A 19,969-nucleotide genomic window follows, 5' to 3' on the forward strand; every position below is an offset into this window, starting at 1 on the left:
AGTTAGTATTTGCAGAGTTTCCTTTCCCTCAGCAGTACCTTCACTACACAGCCTTCAACCAGTTCCTTCTTGAGGCACCTGGGGGATGGTCAATAAACGTGTGGCATCGCTGGCTAGGCCAGCATTTATTGCCCGCCCCTAACTTCCCTTGTTCAGAGGGCATTTTATGAATCAACCACATTGGTGGGGTTGATGTTGGTTCCCATTCTCTAATTAAACAAGCAGCTTTTGTTTACAGCAGCATTATTATCAGAAATACACTTCAGTGGTCAACAGTTCTTGAAGGGATTATTTTTTGTGTGCACTTTGGTTTGGTGATATCGTTCTTCTTGTCTCTCTGGTTGGATTGGGTGAGGTCATTCCTTTTGACTCTGCTTCAAGTAAGGGGTTCTTCCTATCCCTGCCCTCCCCCTCCCCCTCCCCCAGTGTAAACACTCCCCTCTCCCTCCTCCTTCCCAACTGCGGGAATCTCACTGTCTGGGCCAGTGCTCCACAGGTTGGAATATGACAGAGCAGGATCTTAACTCAAAGTTGCTACTGTGTGGTGCAGGTTATTGAAGATTAGGGTGGGAGAGCATGGAGGGGAGGAGAGCACATATTGGGGGGGAGGGGAGGAGAGCACATATTGGGGGGGGAGGGGAGGAGAGCACATATTGGGGGGGGAGGGGAGGAGAGCACATATTGGGGGGGGAGGGGAGGAGAGCACATATTGGGGGGGGAGGGGAGGAGAGCACATATTGGGGGGGGAGGGGAGGAGAGCACATATTGGGGGGGGAGGGGAGGAGAGCACATATTGGGGGGGGAGGGGAGGAGAGCACATATTGGGGGGGGAGGGGAGGAGAGCACATATTGGGGGGGGAGGGGAGGAGAGCACATATTGGGGGGGAGGGGAGGAGAGCACATATTGGGGGGGAGGGGAGGAGAGCACATATTGGGGGGGAGGGGAGGAGAGCACATATTTAGGGGGGGGGTGGAGATGGGAGCACATATTTAGGGGGGGGGGTGGAGATGGGAGCACATATTTTGGTGGGGGGGGGAGGGGAGGGGGGAATGAGGCCAGGGCAGTGTGGTGGTGGGAAACCATTACAGCCAAGGCCCTATCTCTCCACTCCACTAACCTAGAGGTTGCCAATGAAATCACAGGCCTTCGTTGCCATTGAATTGCAACCTTTGGACCAGCCAAGATCTACTCTACAACCCTTGGGGAATCCATGCTGCCGCTCCTTGTTGGCTTTCCTTTCTTCTTTATCCCCCCATGTATGCACAGCCCCCACTCACACAAACCAGCAGAACGGCCCATCGGGAGTGAGCCGATCCTGCTCTTAAAGCCCAAGAGGCCTCAACACCTACAATGTTTTCCCCTCATCTGATTGTGGGACACAGCCTCGAAGGGGTTACATTTCCCTCCCCTTCCCTCCTTCCCCCCACCCCTCCCCACCTTTATTCTCTCCTTCCCCTGCCCAACCTTCAGAACTTGAGACCCTCGCTTATCAAGGCAAATAAACAGACCCCACAGTTTGGGATTGAAGGTTGTGGGGGGGGGGGGGGGGGGGGGGGGGAGAGAGAGAGATACTACTGGGTGAGCAGGTTTTATTCTCCCCATAGGGCAGCCCATTGAATTTAGATCTCCCCCCCCGCCCCGCCTCCGCTCCACCCCAAGACTTAAAAGGCAGGACACCCTTCTGAAAATTCCCCTCTCCTTTCAATGTATCACAGCCACTTTCCTGAGCAGGAGAGGCTGAAGGTAGTTGAGCCGAAGTTGGCTTCTGGCTTCCTGCATTTCCCAACCCTTGTCTTAAGGCCCCGGGGTTACAAACCAAAAGTTCTTGTCCCCCAGGCACTTGTAGTGGTTTGAACATTGTTCCCGTCCTGGCCTTTCTCAGGCGCTTGGGCCATTTCTGAGGACAGGTTGCCGCGGCAACTGTGGTAGGGAAAAGATGGCGGCTAAAACATTTCACAGCCCAATCAAAGGCAGCCAACTTCATAGGACCGAGGCAGGGTTTACCACCCCCCCCCCCCACCCCATTCCCAGCTACAAGGGGTCTGAAATGCAGTAACCCCTCGTCTCACCAACATCTGGGTTCATTCAAACATCTGTCTGCGTGGCAGTTGTGCAGTGGTTTTCTTCCCCAACATCTGCCCTGGATGCAATAGTGATACGTACATGCCCACCTCGAGCACCAGATCTACTGGTCGGGATTCCCTGCCCATGTTGCCAACACCCGGGTGCCCGGGGTGTTTAGTGAGTGAGCACAGATGGTCTCCAAGTGAGCTCAATCATCTTATCAGAGCATGCTGGATCTCCAATAGTGTTGCTGAAAGTAAGGTAGAGTACTAGACTATATAATATGTATTATTCTGCTGCTAAGGTCAGGTAGAGTGCAATTGCTGGCATGATACTTCTCTTTTTAAAAAAAAATAGTACAATAAAAAATATAACAGCTGTATAAAACACCGATCACAAGTGAATAACTTTGGAAGAGATGCATACACAAAATCGCAAAACCATTTTCGCTGTCTTGACTAGAAAGTCAGTGATAGTGCAATTCTCCCAACGGATGTCTTTTTCTCTCGAAGTTTACTGCAATTCCCCCAGCCCCTCCCATGAATTCTCTCTCCACGTCTTTCGCCGCTTCCAATTCTATCGTCACCACGAGAGACTGCCTGCCCGTCCCTGCCCTCCAACTGCTGCCCACAGGGTCGTGGTGGGCACAAATCGACGACTGGGCCTAAAAGCCCCAACCCCCAGGTGTGCAGCTTTTCTTTGGAGGACGCCCAAGGTACAACGTTTGCTTTGGAGTCGTGCTTGAGTCTGGCAGAGGGGAGGGGTAAAGGTCACCGACGGAGCAAAGGTGTCAACAGAAGCAGCAACCGATTGGCAAGACGGGAAGAGGAGGAAAAAAAAACCAGTGAGGTAAATCCACATGTAGTGTTTGCACCCCGCCCCCTCTCTTGAGCAGTCCAGATGTGCAGCACCGTAATATGCTCGAGTCCGTCATGGCTCCCTCCCTCGCTCGTTCTCCAGACTGAAATCGGCCTTCCAAAGACCTCCGCTAGGCCGGAGCAAGAGGCCGTCGCCTTATCTTGTAAACCGCTCGTTTTTCTCTCTTCCCTCCCCTCCCCACCGCTGTCTTGGGGGGGGGTTTCAGAAGGACACGTTTGCTTTGCTGGTGGTCTCGCTGGGTCGAGTCTGATGCTGAGCGGCCTGGAGCAGCCGATATCGCTCCCTCAGGTTCCGCCTCCGGACGTGCTCGTTGGTGATCTCCTGCACGTTGTCGCTGGGGAACCAGCCCTTCTGCCCAGTAGACAACTTGCAGCCCTCGAACCACCCTGGCAAAGTGGAAACAGCGCTGGAAATCAAAGCGGTTACAGCAGGGAAGGCCCGTTGTCCCTGAGCTGGTTCCCTGCCAGAGAAGCCCGCCTCATCCCTCGTCTACCCACCTCTCCTCTTCATCCCCCCCCCCCCCACCCACCCCCCCACCAAACCTGGCCTCTTCCCACCCCCCCGAAGCCCTTCAAATCTTTTCTCCTCCGTTACCGAATCAGTCCCCTTTTGGAAAGCCGCGATTTAATCTGCCTACGCCCAGTTCTCAGGCAGGTCCTAACCGTTCATTCTCCTGAAGTCGCCACTGGTCCCCTTTTAACCAATCGGTGTCCTCTGCCTCCCTGCCCACAAACATGAGGAACAGGAGGAGTAGGCCGTTCGGCCCCTCGAGCCTGCTCTGCCATTGGATAAGGTAGCTTGAATCTTCAGCAGACTGGTTCCTGGGGTTGGCAGGATGGTCATGTGAGGAGATATTGGGCCGACTAGGCCTGTATTCACTGGGGTTGAGAAGCATGAGAGGGGATCTCATTGAAACGTATAAAAATTCTGACAGGGATGGACAGACTGGATGCAGGGATGATGTTTCCTCTGGTTGGTGGCGGGGGGGGGGGGGGGGGGGGGGGGGGGGGGGGTGGGGGGGGGGGGTCACAATCTCAGGATACGGGGTCGGCCATTCAGGACTGAGATGAGGAGAAACCTCATCACTCAGAGGGTGGTGAACCTGTGGAATTCTCTACCACAGAGGCTGTGGAGACCGAGTCACTGAGTATATTTAAGGAGGAAATAGATTTCTAAAGGAGTCTAGGGATATGGGAAGAGAACAGGACAATGGCGTTGAGATAGAGGATCAGCCATGATCATATTGAACGGCGGAGCAGGCTCGAAGGGCCAAATAACCTACTCCTACTCTCTGTTTCAGCTCCACTTTCCTGCCTACCCTCTCCCCACCCCCAATCCTCAACTCCCTTGTCGATCAAAAATCTGCCTAACTCAGCCTTGAATACAACTCAATGACCCAGCCTCGGCTGCTTGGAGGGGGGAGAGAATTCCACAGACCAATGACCATCTGAGGGAAAATTTCCTCCTCATCTCCATCTTAAATGGAAGACCCCTTATTTTAAAACTGTGGCCCTCTAGTCCTAGTCTCTCCTGTGGGATGTGGGGAAACATACTCAGCATCTACTCTGTCAAGTCCCCCTTACGTTTCAGTTCCAGTGAATCTTTGAAGGTGACCAGGACGCAGCTGTTTATTTCAATAAAAAAAAAATGCATTCAGAATATTTGCCTTTATTAAACATTTGAATCCAGTACAAAAGCAAGTTAGGCAGACTCCCCTATCACCGACCTCCAAGATATCAGCAGCGCTAGGGCCTCAAACACGGGAAATGCTGCTACTCCCAAATAAACCGGTGGTTTCCCCCTTTCAACTTTACTCTGCCCCTCCCTGGCCTCCCTTTCAATTTCACGGCTAGTTTGGCTGATTGTCACTCAGCCTCCTTGTGGGATCTTCCTGTGCACAAACTGAGGCTTCCCCGCCCTGCAGATTAGAGGCTGCCCCTTAAAAACTCCAACCAACAGAGACAATTCCTTCTTAAACTACCTGCTAATCCTTTCTCCGACTCTCTCAGCCTGTGCCCGGTTTCCAATCCCACATCTCCTCGCTCTACTCACTTTTCTACTCATACCGAGCTGGTCTTTATCGAAACCAACTCCCCACTCTACTTCATTTGAAATCCCTATTTCTTTATTCATCGTTCAGTATTTACAGGGAGGGTCGGGGAGCATGTGTCAGTATTTACAGGGGGGTCCCCGGGGAGTGTGTGTCAGTATTTACAGGGGGGTCCCCGGAGAGTGTGTGTGTGTCAGTATTTACAGGGGGTCCCCGGAAAGTGCGTGTGAGTATTTACAGGGGGGTCCCTGGAGAGTGTGTGTCAGTATTTACAGGGGGTCCCTGGGGAGCGTGTGTGTCAGTATTTCCAGGGGGTCCCTAGGAGTGTGCGTCTGTATTTACAGGGACTGGGAATATGATAATATTTACCAGGTGATCCTGTGATCAAACTGAAGTTTCTAACACAAGAGGATAATCAATTAACAAAGAAACATGATCTCACCCTCTGCTGATTTCCTCGTGATGTTAATTATGTCCGCAGGCTCCAAGCTCAGCTCATCAGCTTGCTGGGCTGTGTATGGGATCAGACACTGCATCTGGGGACAGTCTGTTTGGGAAAAGGAGAGAGATCAATGGGGTCACCTCAAAATTTCTCAAACTGACTGCCTGCACCTCACTCACTGACATGTTGCTCCTGTGATGGAACCTCCAAGGAATCCATGTCCAGGAGTTGTCCACAAGTGAGATACACAACAGAGAGTTGGACCTGCCAGTTGTGGCTCAGTGGGTTGCCTCTGAATTAGAAGGTTGTGGGTTTGAGTCCCACCCCGGAGACTAGATGGACCCCAAGATCCAAGTTGACGCTCCCAGTGTTAGCACTGAGAGAGGGTGCTGCACTGTCAGCAATGCCATCTTTCAGGTGAAACAATGAACCGGGGCCCTGTCTGCCCCCTCGGGTGTTCCTTCAACAGCCCCTTCTGAACCCACGGCTTCTATCATCTAGAAGGACAAGCGCAGCAGACACATGGGAACACCACCGCCTGCAAGTTCCCCTCCAAGCCACTCGCCATCCTGACTTGGAAATATATCGGCCGTTCCTTCACCGTCGCTGGGTCAAAATCCTGGAACTCCCTCCCTAACAGCACGGTGGGTGTACCTACACCACATGGACTGCAGCGGTTCAAGAAGGCAGCTCACCACCACCTTCTCAAGGGCAATTAGGGATGGGCAATAAATACTAGGCACAGCCAGCAATGCAAAACTAGGGACCTTAAATATAGGATGAATCCAACAGGGAATTCAGGAGAAAATTACCCAGAGAGTGGGGAGAATGTGGAACTTGCTAATGCAGGGAGTGATTGAGATGAATAGTATGGCATTGCTGAAAAAAAAGAGATTCGTCAAAGCTTTTCATCTTGACTCATCAGGACACTCGCAAGGACACCAACATCAGGGGAAGACAACAACTTATACTATAACTTACCTGTAAGTCAAACTATGTAGTTGATATCCTGAATTTGGTCTTTGTTGTGCCTTGGTCTCAGGTATATAAATAGTTTTACGGTAGTTGATGTTGGTGTTTTTGAGAGTGTCCTGATGATTGCAAGAGGAAGAACTTCGACACCTCTCTTTTCTCAGCAATACTCAAGTTCTGTCCTACCAAACGACCATTTGAATAGTATAGACACGTTTAAAGGGGAAACCGGACAAGCACGTGGGAGAAAGGTATAGACTGATATGGTGATAGGGTGGGAGGAAGGATGGGAGGAGACTCACGTGGAGCATAAATACCAGCACGGACCAGATAGGCTGAATGGCCTCTTTCTGTGCTGTAAATTCAATTGTAATTCTAAGCACAAGTGCGATTTTTACCCCAGCGTTCGTAGATTTTGTCATCGTTGGAATCTTCCGGAAGGTTCTCTTTGCCCGACATTAAAGCGTCCATCCAGCGGTGCCGGTCAGACCTGGGAACAGAGCTCACATTAGAATCAGGCCTGCCCACGGCTGAATCCCTGGCGACGGGCGGGCATCTGTGCGAGTGGACGGACGGGGTACTCACTCTGTTGAGGTCTTCACGAGGCGTTCAGATTGCTTGCCCTGATGGTTCTCCAGCAGGATCAGCATGAAGACGTTCCCGATTCCAGCCCCCATCGAGTTATTGGCGCATTCCTGCACCTCAACCAGCGATCGATGGGCATAGTCCACCACCTGGTACCTGTCTCCACTGGGCACAGCATCACAGCTTGGTTAGAGGGCCAGAGATTCGCCACGGAAACGGCCAGGGTTATCACTCATGGGTTAAAGTTGAGAGCGAGGAGATGGAGGGGGGAGGGGGGGGCAGGGCATGAGCAGGGTGAGGGCATGAGGGGTTGGGGGAGGGGAGGTGAGTGCGAGGATGCGGGAGAGCAGGGGAGTGGGTGCGAGCTGGGGTGGGGGGGGTGTTTGTGAGCAGGAGTGGCTGGGGACACAAGTTGGTGGGGGAACAGGGCCGCAAGCATGGGGGTGGCGGGGGGTAAGCGAGCTGGGGTGAAGGCAAATAGGGTGGGCAGAGTAACCGGAGGGGTGAGCCTGTGTGAGCAATGGATTGGGGGGGGGGGGGTGCAGGCATGAGCGACCTGGGGGAATGGAGGGAGGGGCACAGGTGTCAGCCAGCAGGGGGGCGCTCAGGGGTGAGCGACTGGGGTGGGGCTGAGCACAAGCAATCATTGTGCAATAGAGAGAGAGAGACCCCTGCTCACTTTAGCACTAACCCCATTGGCCTGCAATGTGTGTCCTTTCAGATATCAGGTGTGGGAGATCTCTTTTTGATGAAAATATGTACCCCCTCCCCCTCCCTTTGACGCCTGAAGACCTTGGATTTTGCTGGGCCATCCCAGAGAAAGACGGAGCCAAGCGACCATTGTCCACATGGGGACCTGGGTGTATGCAAAGCAACACAGAGTCTACCCCATCCTCACTGGCCACCCATTTACACATTCCATTGAGAAACCTCCGGACAGCGAGGGTCTCGTCTCCCTCTTCCTTTCTCTGTCCTGCGTCTGATCCTTTCCCCATCGCAGCCGCCAGTATTTTATACCAACCCCCGGGGTAGGTCCCATTCCCCCGTTTAAACAGGAGGCATCTGGGGGGCAGACGGTGACATGGTGTTAAGGTCACTAGGCTGTTAACCCGGAGATTGAGGCCAACGGTCTCGCAGACACCAGTTCAAATCCCACGGCATCAGCGGGTGGAATTTAAATTCAAATTAATAAAAATCTGGAGTATAAAGCTCGTCTCAGTAATGGTGGCCAGATCATCGATTGTTGTTGAAACCCATCTGGCTCACTAATGCCCCCTTTAGGGAAGGAAATCTGCCATCCTCACCCTGTCTGGCCAACATGTGACAACCACAGCGATGTGGTTGGACTCTTAACTGCCCCCTCTGAAATGGCCGAGCCAGCCCACACAGTTCAAGGGGCAATTAGGGATGGGCAACAAATGCTGGCCAAACAGCGACCACCCCCTCCCCTCACACAACCTAATTCCCTTCATCCAATTCCAGGGAAACTCTGCACCTCTCCAACATTTGTCTCCTGCTTGACACCACAATGGATTGTCTGCTGTTGATGGGATCTTGCTGTGCGCCAATGGGGGGGGGGGGCGCCCGCGTAGCCAAGAGCGACGAGCCTGCCCAGAGCGTACGATCGGGCCTCCACGAGGAAGTGAAAGATGGAGGTTTTAAGCGTAACTGGTTGTTCATACAGATCAGAGACTCACCTCCTCTTATTGGTAATGAGCAGTAGGTCATTGAAGAGAAAGAGGTACAAAGGAGTGACCTTGGGCTTCATCCCAAACAGATTCCCCCGGAAGACAATCTCAGACAGCTCCCCCTGCTTCTCGAGGTGGCGAAGCTGGGAGATAATAGGAATAGCCTGAAAAAAACAACAGAGTTTGAGAGGGGAGGGGAAGAGAATTAGCGACTGGGTGCCCTCCCTCATTTGTTGACCAGTTGGAACTGATTACAATAACAACTTGTATTCAAATAGCACCTTTAATGAGGTAGAAATCGCAGAACGGTTACAGTACCGAGACCATTCGGCCCGTTGTGTCCCTGCTGGCTCTCTGAAAGGGTAACTCAGTTCGGCCCACTTCCCGCACATAACCGTGTAATGTTTCTCTCTCTAGATAATTGTCCGATTCCCTTCTGAAAGCCGTCACTGAATCTGCCTCCACCATACTCTCAGGCCGTGCACTCCAGAGCCTAAACATCCGCTGTGTATAAAGGTCCTTCATGTCTCCATTGCTTCTTTTGCCAATCACCTTAAATACGTACCTCCTGGTTCTCGATCCTACAGCCAATGGGAACAGTTTCTCCCCAATCAACTCTGTCCAGACCCCTCATGATTTTGAGCACCTCTATCAAATCTCCTCTATCAAATCTCCTCTCAACCTTCCCTTCTCTAAAAGGGACCAGCTTCTCCGATCTATCCATGGAACTGAACTCCCTCAGCCCTGGAACCATTCAGGAATATTTTTTGCATCCTCTTGTAAAGCCTTCAGACCAAAAGACATAGGAGCAGAAGTAGGCCATTCGGCCCATTGAGTCTGCTCCGCCATTCAATGAGGTCATAGCTGATCTGATAATCCTCAACTCCACTTTCCTGCCTTTTCCCCATAATCCTTGATTCCCTTTAAGATTAAAAATCTGTCTATCTCAGCCTTGAATATACTTAATGACCCAGCCTCTACAGCCCTCTGCGGTAAAGAATCCCACAGATTAACTACACTCTGAGAAGAAATTCCTTCTCATCTCTGTCTTAAATGGGCGATCCCTTACTCTGAGATTATGCCCTCTGGTCCTAGACTCTCCCACAAGAGGAAATAACCTCTCCCCCATCTACCCTGTCAAGTCCCCTAAGAATCGTATATGTTTCAATAAGGTTGCCTCTCATTCTTCTAAACTCCAATGAGTACAGGCCCAACCTACTCAACCTCTCCTCATAAGAAAATCCCTCCATCCCCAGGATCAACCTAGTGAACCTTCTCTGGACAGCCTCCAATGCCAGTATATCTTTTCTTAGATAAGGGGACCAAAACTGTTCACAGTATTCTAGGTGTGGCCTAACTAGTGCCTTGCATAGTTTTAGCAAGACTTCCCTATTTTTATGCTCCATTCCCTTTGAAATAAAGGCCAACATTCCATTTGCCTTCCCTATTACCTGCTGAACTTGTATCCTAGCTTTTTGGGATTCATGCACGAGGACCCCCAAATCCCTCTGTGCTGCAGCTTTCTGCAGCCTTTCTCCGTTTAAACAATATTCAGCTCCTCTATTCTTCCTGCCAAAGTGCATAATCTCGCATTTTCCCACATTATATTCCATCTGCCAAGTCTTTGCCCACTCATTTAACCCGTCTGTAGACTCTTTGATCTTTCCTAAAGTCTGGTGCCCAGAATTGGATACAACACTCCAGCTGAGGCCGAACATACGAATGAGGAGCAGGAGTAGGCCACTCGGCCCCTCGAGCCTGCTCCACCATTCAACAAGATCACGACTGACCTGATTCTCACCTCAACTCTACCTTCCTGCCTACCCGCCATAACCTATTACCCTCTCACTTGTCAAGAATCTATCCACCTCGGCCTTAAAAATATTCAAAGGCTCTGCTTCCACTGCCTTTTCAGGAAGGGAGTTCCAAACACTCATTACCCTCAGGAAAAAATTCTCATCTCTGTCTTAAATGGGTGACTCTTTATTTTTCTGACCCCTAGTTCTAGATTCTCCCACAAGAGGAAACACCCTCTCCACGTCCAAAGGTTCATCATAACCTCGTACTCTACACCTCTTTATAAAGCCCAGTTTCCCACGAAATGGTTGAGGTAATAAAAAGGTCCGCAGGTATTTTGCAGGAGCATGAAACCAGACAGAAATTTGATCCCGGCCCACGAGGAAATATTAGGACATGTGACCAATAGCTTGACCAAAGAGGTCAGTTCCTGCGAGGAGGAGGGGGGGATTAGGGAGGAAATTCGAGAGCTTGGGGCCCAGGCAGCCGAAGGCAGGGCCGCCAGAGGGGGAGTGACTAAAATTGAAGATGCTCAAGAGGCCAGAGTTGGAGAAGTGTAGGAGCCTCGAAGAGTTGCAGGGCTGGAGGAGGTTAGAGAGATAGGAAGGCAGAGGGGGAGTGGAGGTGAGGCCATGAGGCTGAGAATTTTGAAATCGAGGCATGACCAGGAGCCAGTGTAGGTCAGCGAGCAGAGGGGATGATGGCTAAACTGGACCTGATGCGAGTTAGGACATGGGGGCAGCAGGGTTTAGGACGCGTTCAAGTTTATGGAAGGTAGAATGTGGGAGACCGGCCAGAATAGTCAAGGCTAGAGATAACTAAGTCATAGGTGAGGGTTTCAGCAGCAGATTAGCCGAGGTAGGGGCAGGGTTGGGCTGTGTCATTGGTGTGGAAGCGCTCATCCAATCCTGGATGTCAGGTAAGCAGTCTGGCAATTTAGGGGGAATTGAGAGAGGTGGTGGTGAGGTGGAGCTGCCCCATCATCGGCGTTCATGTGAAGACTAACCCTGTGCTTTTAATGATGTCGCTGATCCAAGGATAGATCCTGGGGGGTGGGGGGGACATACCAGAGGTAACGGTGTGGGAGCAGGGAAGAGAAGCCATTGCCAGAGATCGTCCGGCTACAATGAGAGAGATAAGAATGGAAGCAGGAGAGGGCTGTCCCACCCAGCTGGATGACAGTGGAGAGGTGTCAGAGGAAGACGGTGTGGTCAACCACGTCCAAAGGCCGCAGACAGGCCGAGAAGGACGAGGAGGGACAGTTTCACACAGGATGGCCACTTGTGACATTGGAAGGCCTCAGGCCTTCTGCTCGACCATAGTCATCATGTGTCACAAGAATTTTGTTCCTCTACAGGATTGTATGGGAAGATACCAAACCCTTGACCCTCTATCCTTGCAAACTATCATCCCATCAGCAACCTCCACTTCCCAATCAAGATCCCGGACCCAGGGATTCCAGCCAGTTTAAACTCCATTACCTTTAGCTTATCAAACTCCAGCTTCTTTCCGATGTGGATCATTTCCTCCATTTGCTTCATTATCCCGACTTCCCGGTTGCACTCTTCAATGATCTGGGAAGAGGATGGAAGTTGGATGAGACGGGAGTTGAAGTTAAAATGTTCAGGACTGTGGAAGTCTCCTCTCTCCCTGTAGCTGAAGGGGACCCTGTGGTAAATGGGTTTGGTGAAACCAGGGTCATCGTGCACCCGACTTCCACAGCAGAGAACAACTGAACAAAACTATTGATCTGACCGAGGAGAAAGGGAAAAAGTCAAACTGGTAGAGTGAGGGGAATTCTGAGGTTGGGCTTTGCTCTGTATCTAACCCCATACTGTACCTGTCTTGGGAGTGTTTGACAGGGACAGTGTAGAGGGAGCTTTACTCTGTATCTAACTCCGTACTGTACCTATCCTGGGAGAGTTTGATGGGGACAGTGTAGAGGGAGCTTTACTCTGTATCTAACCCCATACTGTACCTGTCATGGGAGTGTTTGATGGGCACAGTGTAGAGGGAGCTTTACTCTGTATCTAACCTCGTGCTGTACCTGTCCTGGGAGTGTTTGATGGGGACAGTGTAGAAGGAGCTTTACTCTATATCTAACCCCGTGGTGTACCTGCCCTGTTAACAAGGTAATGATCATGGTTTAAGTTAGTGATTGGGGCTCTTCTCCTGGTTAACCATTAGATTGATACTCAGTTCTGGCTTAGTGAATGTGCTTGGATTCTCATTCTTACCTTGGATACAAGGCCTAGTGCTTTTGAGGCAGTTTCTTCGTTCACTGATCCAACCTCGGATCTTTGGAGTATATTCTAAAGAGATAAAAGCATCTCAGAATTGGGACCAACTTTAAAAAGAAAGACTTGCATTTCTAGGGCACCTTTCACAGCCTCAGGACATCCCCGTGAGCTTTACAACCAATGAAGAACGTAGGAAAATCAGCAGCCAATCCGTGCACAGCAAGCTCCCACAAGCAGCGCTGCGACAATGGCCGGATCTTCTGTTTTTAGTGATGTTGACAGAGGGATAAGTGTTGCCCCGGATACCAGGGAGAACTCCCCTGCTCATCGACAAAAGTCATATCTAGGCAGTCATTAGGACCTCCTGTTGGGGCCAGTTCTGGGGGGGGTGGAGTAATCGAGAATTCGAGAAGGCGTGTGGCTTGAAGACCAACTCAGCCGAAGATCGAGGATAAAAATACAGTGTGGTGAGGAAACGTACCCCTTAATACAAAATAAAAGCAAAATACTGCGGATGCTGGAAAAACTCAGCAGGTCTGGCAGCATCTGTAGAGGGAGAAACAGAGTTAACATGTTGAGTCCATATGACTCTTCTTCAGAGCTGAAGAGAAGCGGAAATATTATGAAATTTATACTGTTTACTGGAGCGGGTGAAGCTGGATAGAAAGCCAGCGATAGGCTAAGGAGAGATTGACAAAGATGTCATGAACATCATGAAGTGGTAAGGACTAAAATAAAAGGTGCTGTTAGTGGCGTAAAGGTAAGAAAGCAGAATGTGATAATAGCAGAACAAGGGTAGCATGGTGTGAAAGAGCAACACAGGACAAGTAACAGACGGCCCTGTGGGGGATGGGGTGGGGAGAGAGGGGGAAAAAAGGATCAAAATTGGGATAAAAAGGGGGGTTAAAAAGCTGACAAAAGCTCCTCTCACAAGCCCTCTCTCACCTGACACTTCCCCCACCCCTTCCCCACATTCGACACTTCCTCCAACGTCCCCTCCCCCCCGCCTTCCCTACCTCTGACACTTTCCCCCACAACACCCCCAACCCCGCCCACTGCACCCCCCCACCCCTCCCAAACCACCACCCCCCCAATGCCCCCTCCACCCGCCACACCACCCAAACCCCCACCCCCTCCTTAACCCCCACCCCCCCTCAACCCCCAACCCCCCCACACCACCCACGCCCCCCTCAACCCCCACGCCCCCCTCAACCCCCACGCCCCCCTCAACCCCCACCCCCGCCCTCAACCCCCACCCCCGCCCTCAACCCCCACCCCCAACCCCCACCCCCGCCCTCAACCCCCACCCCCGCCCTCAACCCCCACCCCCGCCCTCAACCCCCACCCTCTCGGGTTTCACAGAGCGCCTCGCGGCCGAGATGGTTCAGGCCTGGCCTACCTCGAGCAGCATCTTAATCCGCGTGATCCGTTGGAAGGGGAGGAGCAGGAAGGACATGAACGGCAATCGCTGGCATCGCGGAAGCTCCTGGAGACGGACAACCACAGCGGCGAACTGGGCGTTCTCCTCCCTGTGCGGAGAGAGGGGCGGGGGGGAGCGAGAAACAGCGTGAGCCCTTTCCACCTGTAACCACCCCCCCCACCCACCCCTGCATCCCCCCTTCCCTGGCTCTGAATGGAAAACCACTCCCCAGGAAGTGACATCGTGCTCAAACCCCTCCCCTCCCCCACCACCTCAAACAACAACAACTTGCATTTAGGTGGCAACTTTAACATAGGACTCCCTAGGCTCTTCACAGGCCTCGGTGGTTGACACAAAGGGAGGTATTAGGGTCAGGGTGGCCTAAAGGAGGTCAGTTTTAAGGAGCAGCTTATAGGAAGGGAGGGAGGGAGGCGGTGAGGGTTAGGAAAGGAATTCCAGACCTTTGGGGCCCAGCGCCTTCTAACATTAACAACAGTATCGAAAGTTAACGGCTAAGGGAATCAACCCGATACAAAATGTGGAGCGGCGTGCCATTAGGTCATTGACGTAGGAGGGCGCTTTGAGGGGAACAACAGAATGGTGGAACGGGACTGACTGGATTGCTCTACAGAGAGCTTGCTTGGGCTCGATCGATGGGCTGAATGGTCTCCTACCGCACAATAACGACTCTAAAGAAAAGTTAAGGTGAGGTTGGTGAAGCAGCGATGCGCGGGTGCTTCCTTTCAGTCGAGTCTACTGCATTGGCTGCTCACTCTACAGCCAAGTTAGCAACTTTCAACAACTGCTACAGCCAACCAGGCCATATAGGTGTTTGCCTTTCCGCTGGACATCAGCCTATGGAGGTTGGCAGGGGGGGTGGTGGTTACAGAGGCAAGTCGGCACCTCCCAAAACCAGGCCAAGGCTATGCAGCGAACAACGATATTCTTCCCGCTAGGAAGCTGGAACGAGAGGGCTGTGTTTCCCTAGCGTGAACAACCAGCCACGAGGGTAGGCAAGATACCACCCGATTGCCCGTGATCTACTCAAAGCTCGGTGTCGACATTGCCACTCGACAAGAAACCGGATTGGCCGAATCGGGCTCAACTCGAGGGGCTGATTCCATGGCGCAGAAAGGGCGCAGGAGATCGCCATTAGCGCGGCGTGGGCTTCACAGTGAGCAAGCGGCTGGCACAGATGCCAATCGCAACCTTTGGGGGGGGGGGGGGGGGCCCCGCATCTTCCCCCACAGCTGCCGTTTGGCGGGCAGAGCAGTCAACATCGTATGTGCCTACGCACCAACTCTGTATGGGCAGCCATCTCAGACAAAGAGCATTTCTAGGAGACGTTCCGAGGAACCTTCCAAATGGCGAGAGGCTGTTCCATCCTGGGTGACGCCAATGCACGCTTTGGGGCAGACCCAGTCGTCAAGTGTGCCTACGAGTGTGGCACGAGGGTCCTTGACACCGATTGTCACGCCTGGGAGTCGCCAACTGGCAAGGGGAAAATGGCGACACCTCCTGTGGGTTGGCGTATACACCGCCACGATGACCAGAGGGCTAAAGTGGAATAAGGTGCCAATGCCAAAAGCAACAGCGACCCACAAGGTTTTAGCAGGCATCTTGGTGGCAGAGGCTGCCCCTCAAGGACTGGCCTCTTCAGCCATCGTTAGAAGTGTGCCACGTGAAGATACCCCCTTTGTTGACGGAAGGAAGCCATACAGGGCCCAGGACAGGGTAGAGACTCGGCCGCCAGTGGTGGAGCGCTTAAAGTTGGCGATGCCCAAGAGGCCGGAACGGAGGAGCGCAAATACCTCAGAGGGCCTGTGAGGGTGGAGGAGATTAGATAGGGAGGGGCGAGGCCTTGGAGGGATTTGAAAACAAGGATGAGAATCTTAAAACCGAGACGTCGCTTGACCAGGGACCAACGTAGATCAGCGAGCACAGGGGTGATAGGGGAATGGGACTAGGCATGAGTAAGGACATGGGGACAGCAGTAGTTTAGAGAGAACAGAGAACTAATTGCATTATTTAGGGAGCTTGTTTCATCACCCCCGAACACCTCAAAGCGCTTTATAGGTGACAAAGTACTTTGAAAGAGGGGTAACGTAGCAAACAGCCATGAAATAAACAGCCGGATTATCCGGCTTTGAAAAGACGGTGTTGGTTGAGAGGTGAACTGGGATCCCAGCGCCCGTGGATCGTTCACGTTCCCCTGAAAGAGGATTGACATCTCATCGGAACAAAGTCAGTTCCCTCAGCACCAGCACCAGTCTAGACCACATGCTGAAGTCACTGGAGTTGGATTTGAACCCACAACCTGCTGACTCAAGAGAGAGAGTGAGCGAGCTACCTGATGAAACATGGCTGACACACGCTGAATCATCTCAGAAACAGCAATAATAATCTGCGGGCTGCATAGTCAGAGACCGGAATCATTCCTTACATGAGTTGGCTGTACTTCTGCTCCTGATAAAGCTGGTTACGCACATAATCAACATACACCTGGAAGTTGTGCAGGGCGTGCAAATAAATAATGTCGCACACGTCCTTAATCTTTATACTCTCGTCCATGCGATCTTCCAGGTCCTTCAGAAAACTGTTTTTTTAAAAAAAATAGGATAAAAGAAGCGAATTACTTCCTTGTGGGTCGATATCGTCTCTCAGGCCTCTGCCAACTCAGGCACTTGCCGCTAGGTGGTGATCACCATGACAACGCGGCCTAGATTTGAGGCCCTGCTTGTTTCGGGTGGCAGAAGGGAGAGAGAGAGAGATGTTTTGGAGGCCGAACCCCTGTCCCTGGTACTTCCATTATTAAACCCCCTAAAGTCAAAGCGCTGACTGAAGTTCTGGATTTCCAATCGCCTGGAAATCTTCGCTGCACCGATCAGGGTCAGAGGTGAAAGGGCAACGGCCTCACAGATTACAAACACGCACTCAAGTCGCTCCTTTCCCTCCCACACCAGAACGGACTGGAGATAATTATCTTTAAAAAATCACAGGACAGAAGGGACATGCCTCGCGCCACCCACAGCTCCATCCTTCTGCACCCTAGACCAGACCCTTAATGAAGGGGTTACAAAGTTGACAGGCTACTGCAACACATGGGCACATCCCTCTCCAAACCGTATCCAGGGTATTCCACCTCCACAACCCCAGTGCCAAAAAAAAGAATCGCATTATCTACATGGATGGCCGGTGGCAAAAGCATGATCCCAACCCAACGTACTTGGGAGTGACTCTAGATGGGACCCTGTCCTTCAGGGAACAACTGAGGGAAACAGCAGCAAAAGGCCAAAATCAGAGACAACCCGTTAACCAAGCTCACTGGATCTATGTGGGCCGCTGCTACCACTACTCTGGACCTCAGATCTCGCCCTAACATGTTCTGCAGCAGCATACTGCGCATCTGTCTGGCACAGGTCATCTCTCACACACACATCTTGACCCTCAATTGAATGCAACAATATGCACCATAACTGGAATTCTCCACTCAATACCCCTGTCCTGTCCTCGTGAAGGTAACTCCCCCGCACAAGTGTCGACTAACGAAAACCCACAGGCTGGTCAATGCCATCGGTGCCACGCTTCACTTCTGCCCCAAACAGAGCAACATTCCTCAGCAAGATCTACCAGCAAGCATCCTTCGGATCAAGGAATTGGGAAAAAAACCCAGAAAATCACTAAAGCTCTTCGTGACGAACCCGGCCTGTCGAATGGCAGGGCTAAAACTACCAAGGCAGGAGTGGTCCTTGTTAAACAGGTTCAGGCAACCAACCTCCATTGCCCAGACCTCAGTTCAAAGCCCTCACGCCCTTGTGGAGAGATACAAACAATTCTGCATATTGCAGAGGGAGTGTGCCCTCTACAGACTAAGCGACAGACCAATCACCTTAAACTAGGCAAATGAAGAGACTATCATGTGGCTTCGGGGATTTGTGTTTGCTAAATAAATAAATTTTTAAAAAGCACTGAAGGAGGCCATTCGGCACTTCGTGTCCATGCTGGCTCTCTACGAGATCAGCTCACCTCATCCCACTCCCCTACCCTTTCCCCAGAACGTTGTAAATTTCTTTTCTCTTCAGTTAATTATCCAATTCTCTTTGGAGGGCCGCGATTGAATCCACCTCCATCACACCCTCAGGCAGTCTACTTCAGACCTTGATGACACTCTGTGCAAAACCTTTCTCCTCATGTCTCCATTGCTTCCCTTGTAAATCACCTTCAATCTGTGCCCCCTCATTCTCGATTCTTCCACCAATGGGAACAGTTTCTCCCTGACCAGACCCCTCGTGGTTTTGAACACCTTGATCAAATCTCCTCTCAACCTTCTCTTCTCCGAAGAAAACAGTCCCAACTTCCCCAATCTTTCGACACAACTGAACTTCCTCATCCTGGGAATCATTTCCTTGAATTTCTTCTGCACTCTCTAGAATGCCCTCACATCCTCCCCAAAGTGAGGGCATCCAGAACTGGACTCTAATCGAGGCCAAACCAGTTTTTTTTAAACACACTAAGATAAAAGTAAAAAACTGCGGATGCTGGAAATCCAGAACAAAAACAAAAATACCTGGAAAAACTCAGCAGGTCTGACAGCATCTGCGGAGAGTGACACAGTTGACGTTTCGAGTCCGTCTTTGGCTATCTCTTCTTGGCCTCCACCTATCACTGGCCCCCCTATCGAGGCTCTCCTGTCCCACCCCCATCTACCAGCTTATATTTCATCTCATTTCTAAATGTCTTAGTTCTGATGAAGGGTCATACAGACTCGAAACGTCAACTGTGTCCCTCTCCGCAGAAGCTGTCAGACCTGAGTTTTTCCAGCTATTTTTGTTTTTGTTAGTTTTTTGTTTTAACCGCAGGTTTATCACAACCCTCCTTGTTTTAGTAGGCTGCGCCCCTATTTATAAATCCTGCCGGCTTTATTAGCCACTTTTTCAACCTGTCCTTCGACCTTCAATGATTTGTATAGACGCACCCCCGGGTCCCTCTGCTGCTGCACCCTCTCTAACAAACACCATGATTCGGAAGAGCTAGCCTGGCACGGAATGGGGAGCGGCCCAAGGGCTACAGGCCTCACTGCCGCACTACAGGCCTGTTAATGACCATGCCGTGCAGAGTGGGGGGGTCTCTGAATTGTTAACAGCCACCCTGTACCTTTCGCTAACTTCCTTCACTCTGGTGATGCACGAAAAGAGCGTCTTTTTGTCGCGTAAAATGATGGTTTCGTTCAGGTCCTTGCTGTCCATGAAATGCTCGGTGAGCACGTTCAGGCTGCGAAGGTACGAAGCCTCGGATGTCAGAACTTCGAACATGCTCTGCAACAAAGCAAATCGCAGAGTCACCGCCAAAAAAACCAGAACAACAGCTTGCATTTATATCGCAACTTTAATTTTGGAAAGACGCCTCAGAGCCCCTTTGCAGGAATAGAATTCGACACCAGGCCATACAAGGCGATGTTAGGGACAGGTGACCTAGCGCTTGGTCAAAGAGGTAGGTTTTAAGGAGCATCTTAAAGGAGGAGAGAGGGGGAGGCGGGGAGGTTTTAGGGAAGGAGTTCCAGAGTTTCAGGGCCCAGGCAGCTGAAGGCACGACCGCCAATGGCGGAGCGATTAAAAATCGGGGGATGCTCGAGAGAACAGAATTGGAGATCCGAGGGCTGTTGGGTGTTACAGAGATAGGGAGGGGAGCGAGGCCACGGAGGGGTTTTTACACGAGGGTGAGGTTTTAAAATTCAAGACGTTGCTGGACTGGGAGCCAATATAGGTCGGCGAGCACAAGGGTGAAGGGTGAACAGTCCATAGCTCAGTAATGAAATTCAATCCCCGTTCTAA

General features: G+C 51.6%; 1 protein-coding gene across 4 annotated transcripts in view; it reads right to left on the reverse strand.

The window, feature by feature from the left end:
- Positions 1–2,429: 2,429 nt before the first annotated feature.
- Positions 2,430–19,969, reverse strand: part of LOC121272329 (rho guanine nucleotide exchange factor 15-like) — a 64,143-nt gene continuing 46,603 nt past the window's right edge. For 2 of the 4 annotated variants that reach the window (XM_041178946.1, XM_041178947.1), the window contains exons 7-16: positions 19,293–19,453; positions 16,582–16,734; positions 14,118–14,247; positions 12,716–12,790; positions 11,960–12,052; positions 8,691–8,845; positions 6,994–7,176; positions 6,807–6,898; positions 5,437–5,541; positions 2,430–3,330 (exon numbers count right to left, since the gene is read on the reverse strand). In XM_041178946.1, the coding sequence (XP_041034880.1) occupies positions 3,146–3,330; positions 5,437–5,541; positions 6,807–6,898; positions 6,994–7,176; positions 8,691–8,845; positions 11,960–12,052; positions 12,716–12,790; positions 14,118–14,247; positions 16,582–16,734; positions 19,293–19,453 (1,332 nt within the window). In that variant the 3' untranslated portion in view covers positions 2,430–3,145. Of the gene's footprint in view, positions 3,351–5,436; positions 5,542–6,806; positions 6,899–6,993; positions 7,177–8,690; positions 8,846–11,959; positions 12,053–12,715; positions 12,791–14,117; positions 14,248–16,581; positions 16,735–19,292; positions 19,454–19,969 lie in introns of all 4 variants that reach the window. The other 2 variants (XM_041178950.1, XM_041178948.1) reach the window with 2 other exon arrangements.

This window comes from Carcharodon carcharias, chromosome 33, assembly GCF_017639515.1.
Source record: "Carcharodon carcharias isolate sCarCar2 chromosome 33, sCarCar2.pri, whole genome shotgun sequence".
Classification (NCBI taxonomy): domain Eukaryota; kingdom Metazoa; phylum Chordata; class Chondrichthyes; order Lamniformes; family Lamnidae; genus Carcharodon; species Carcharodon carcharias.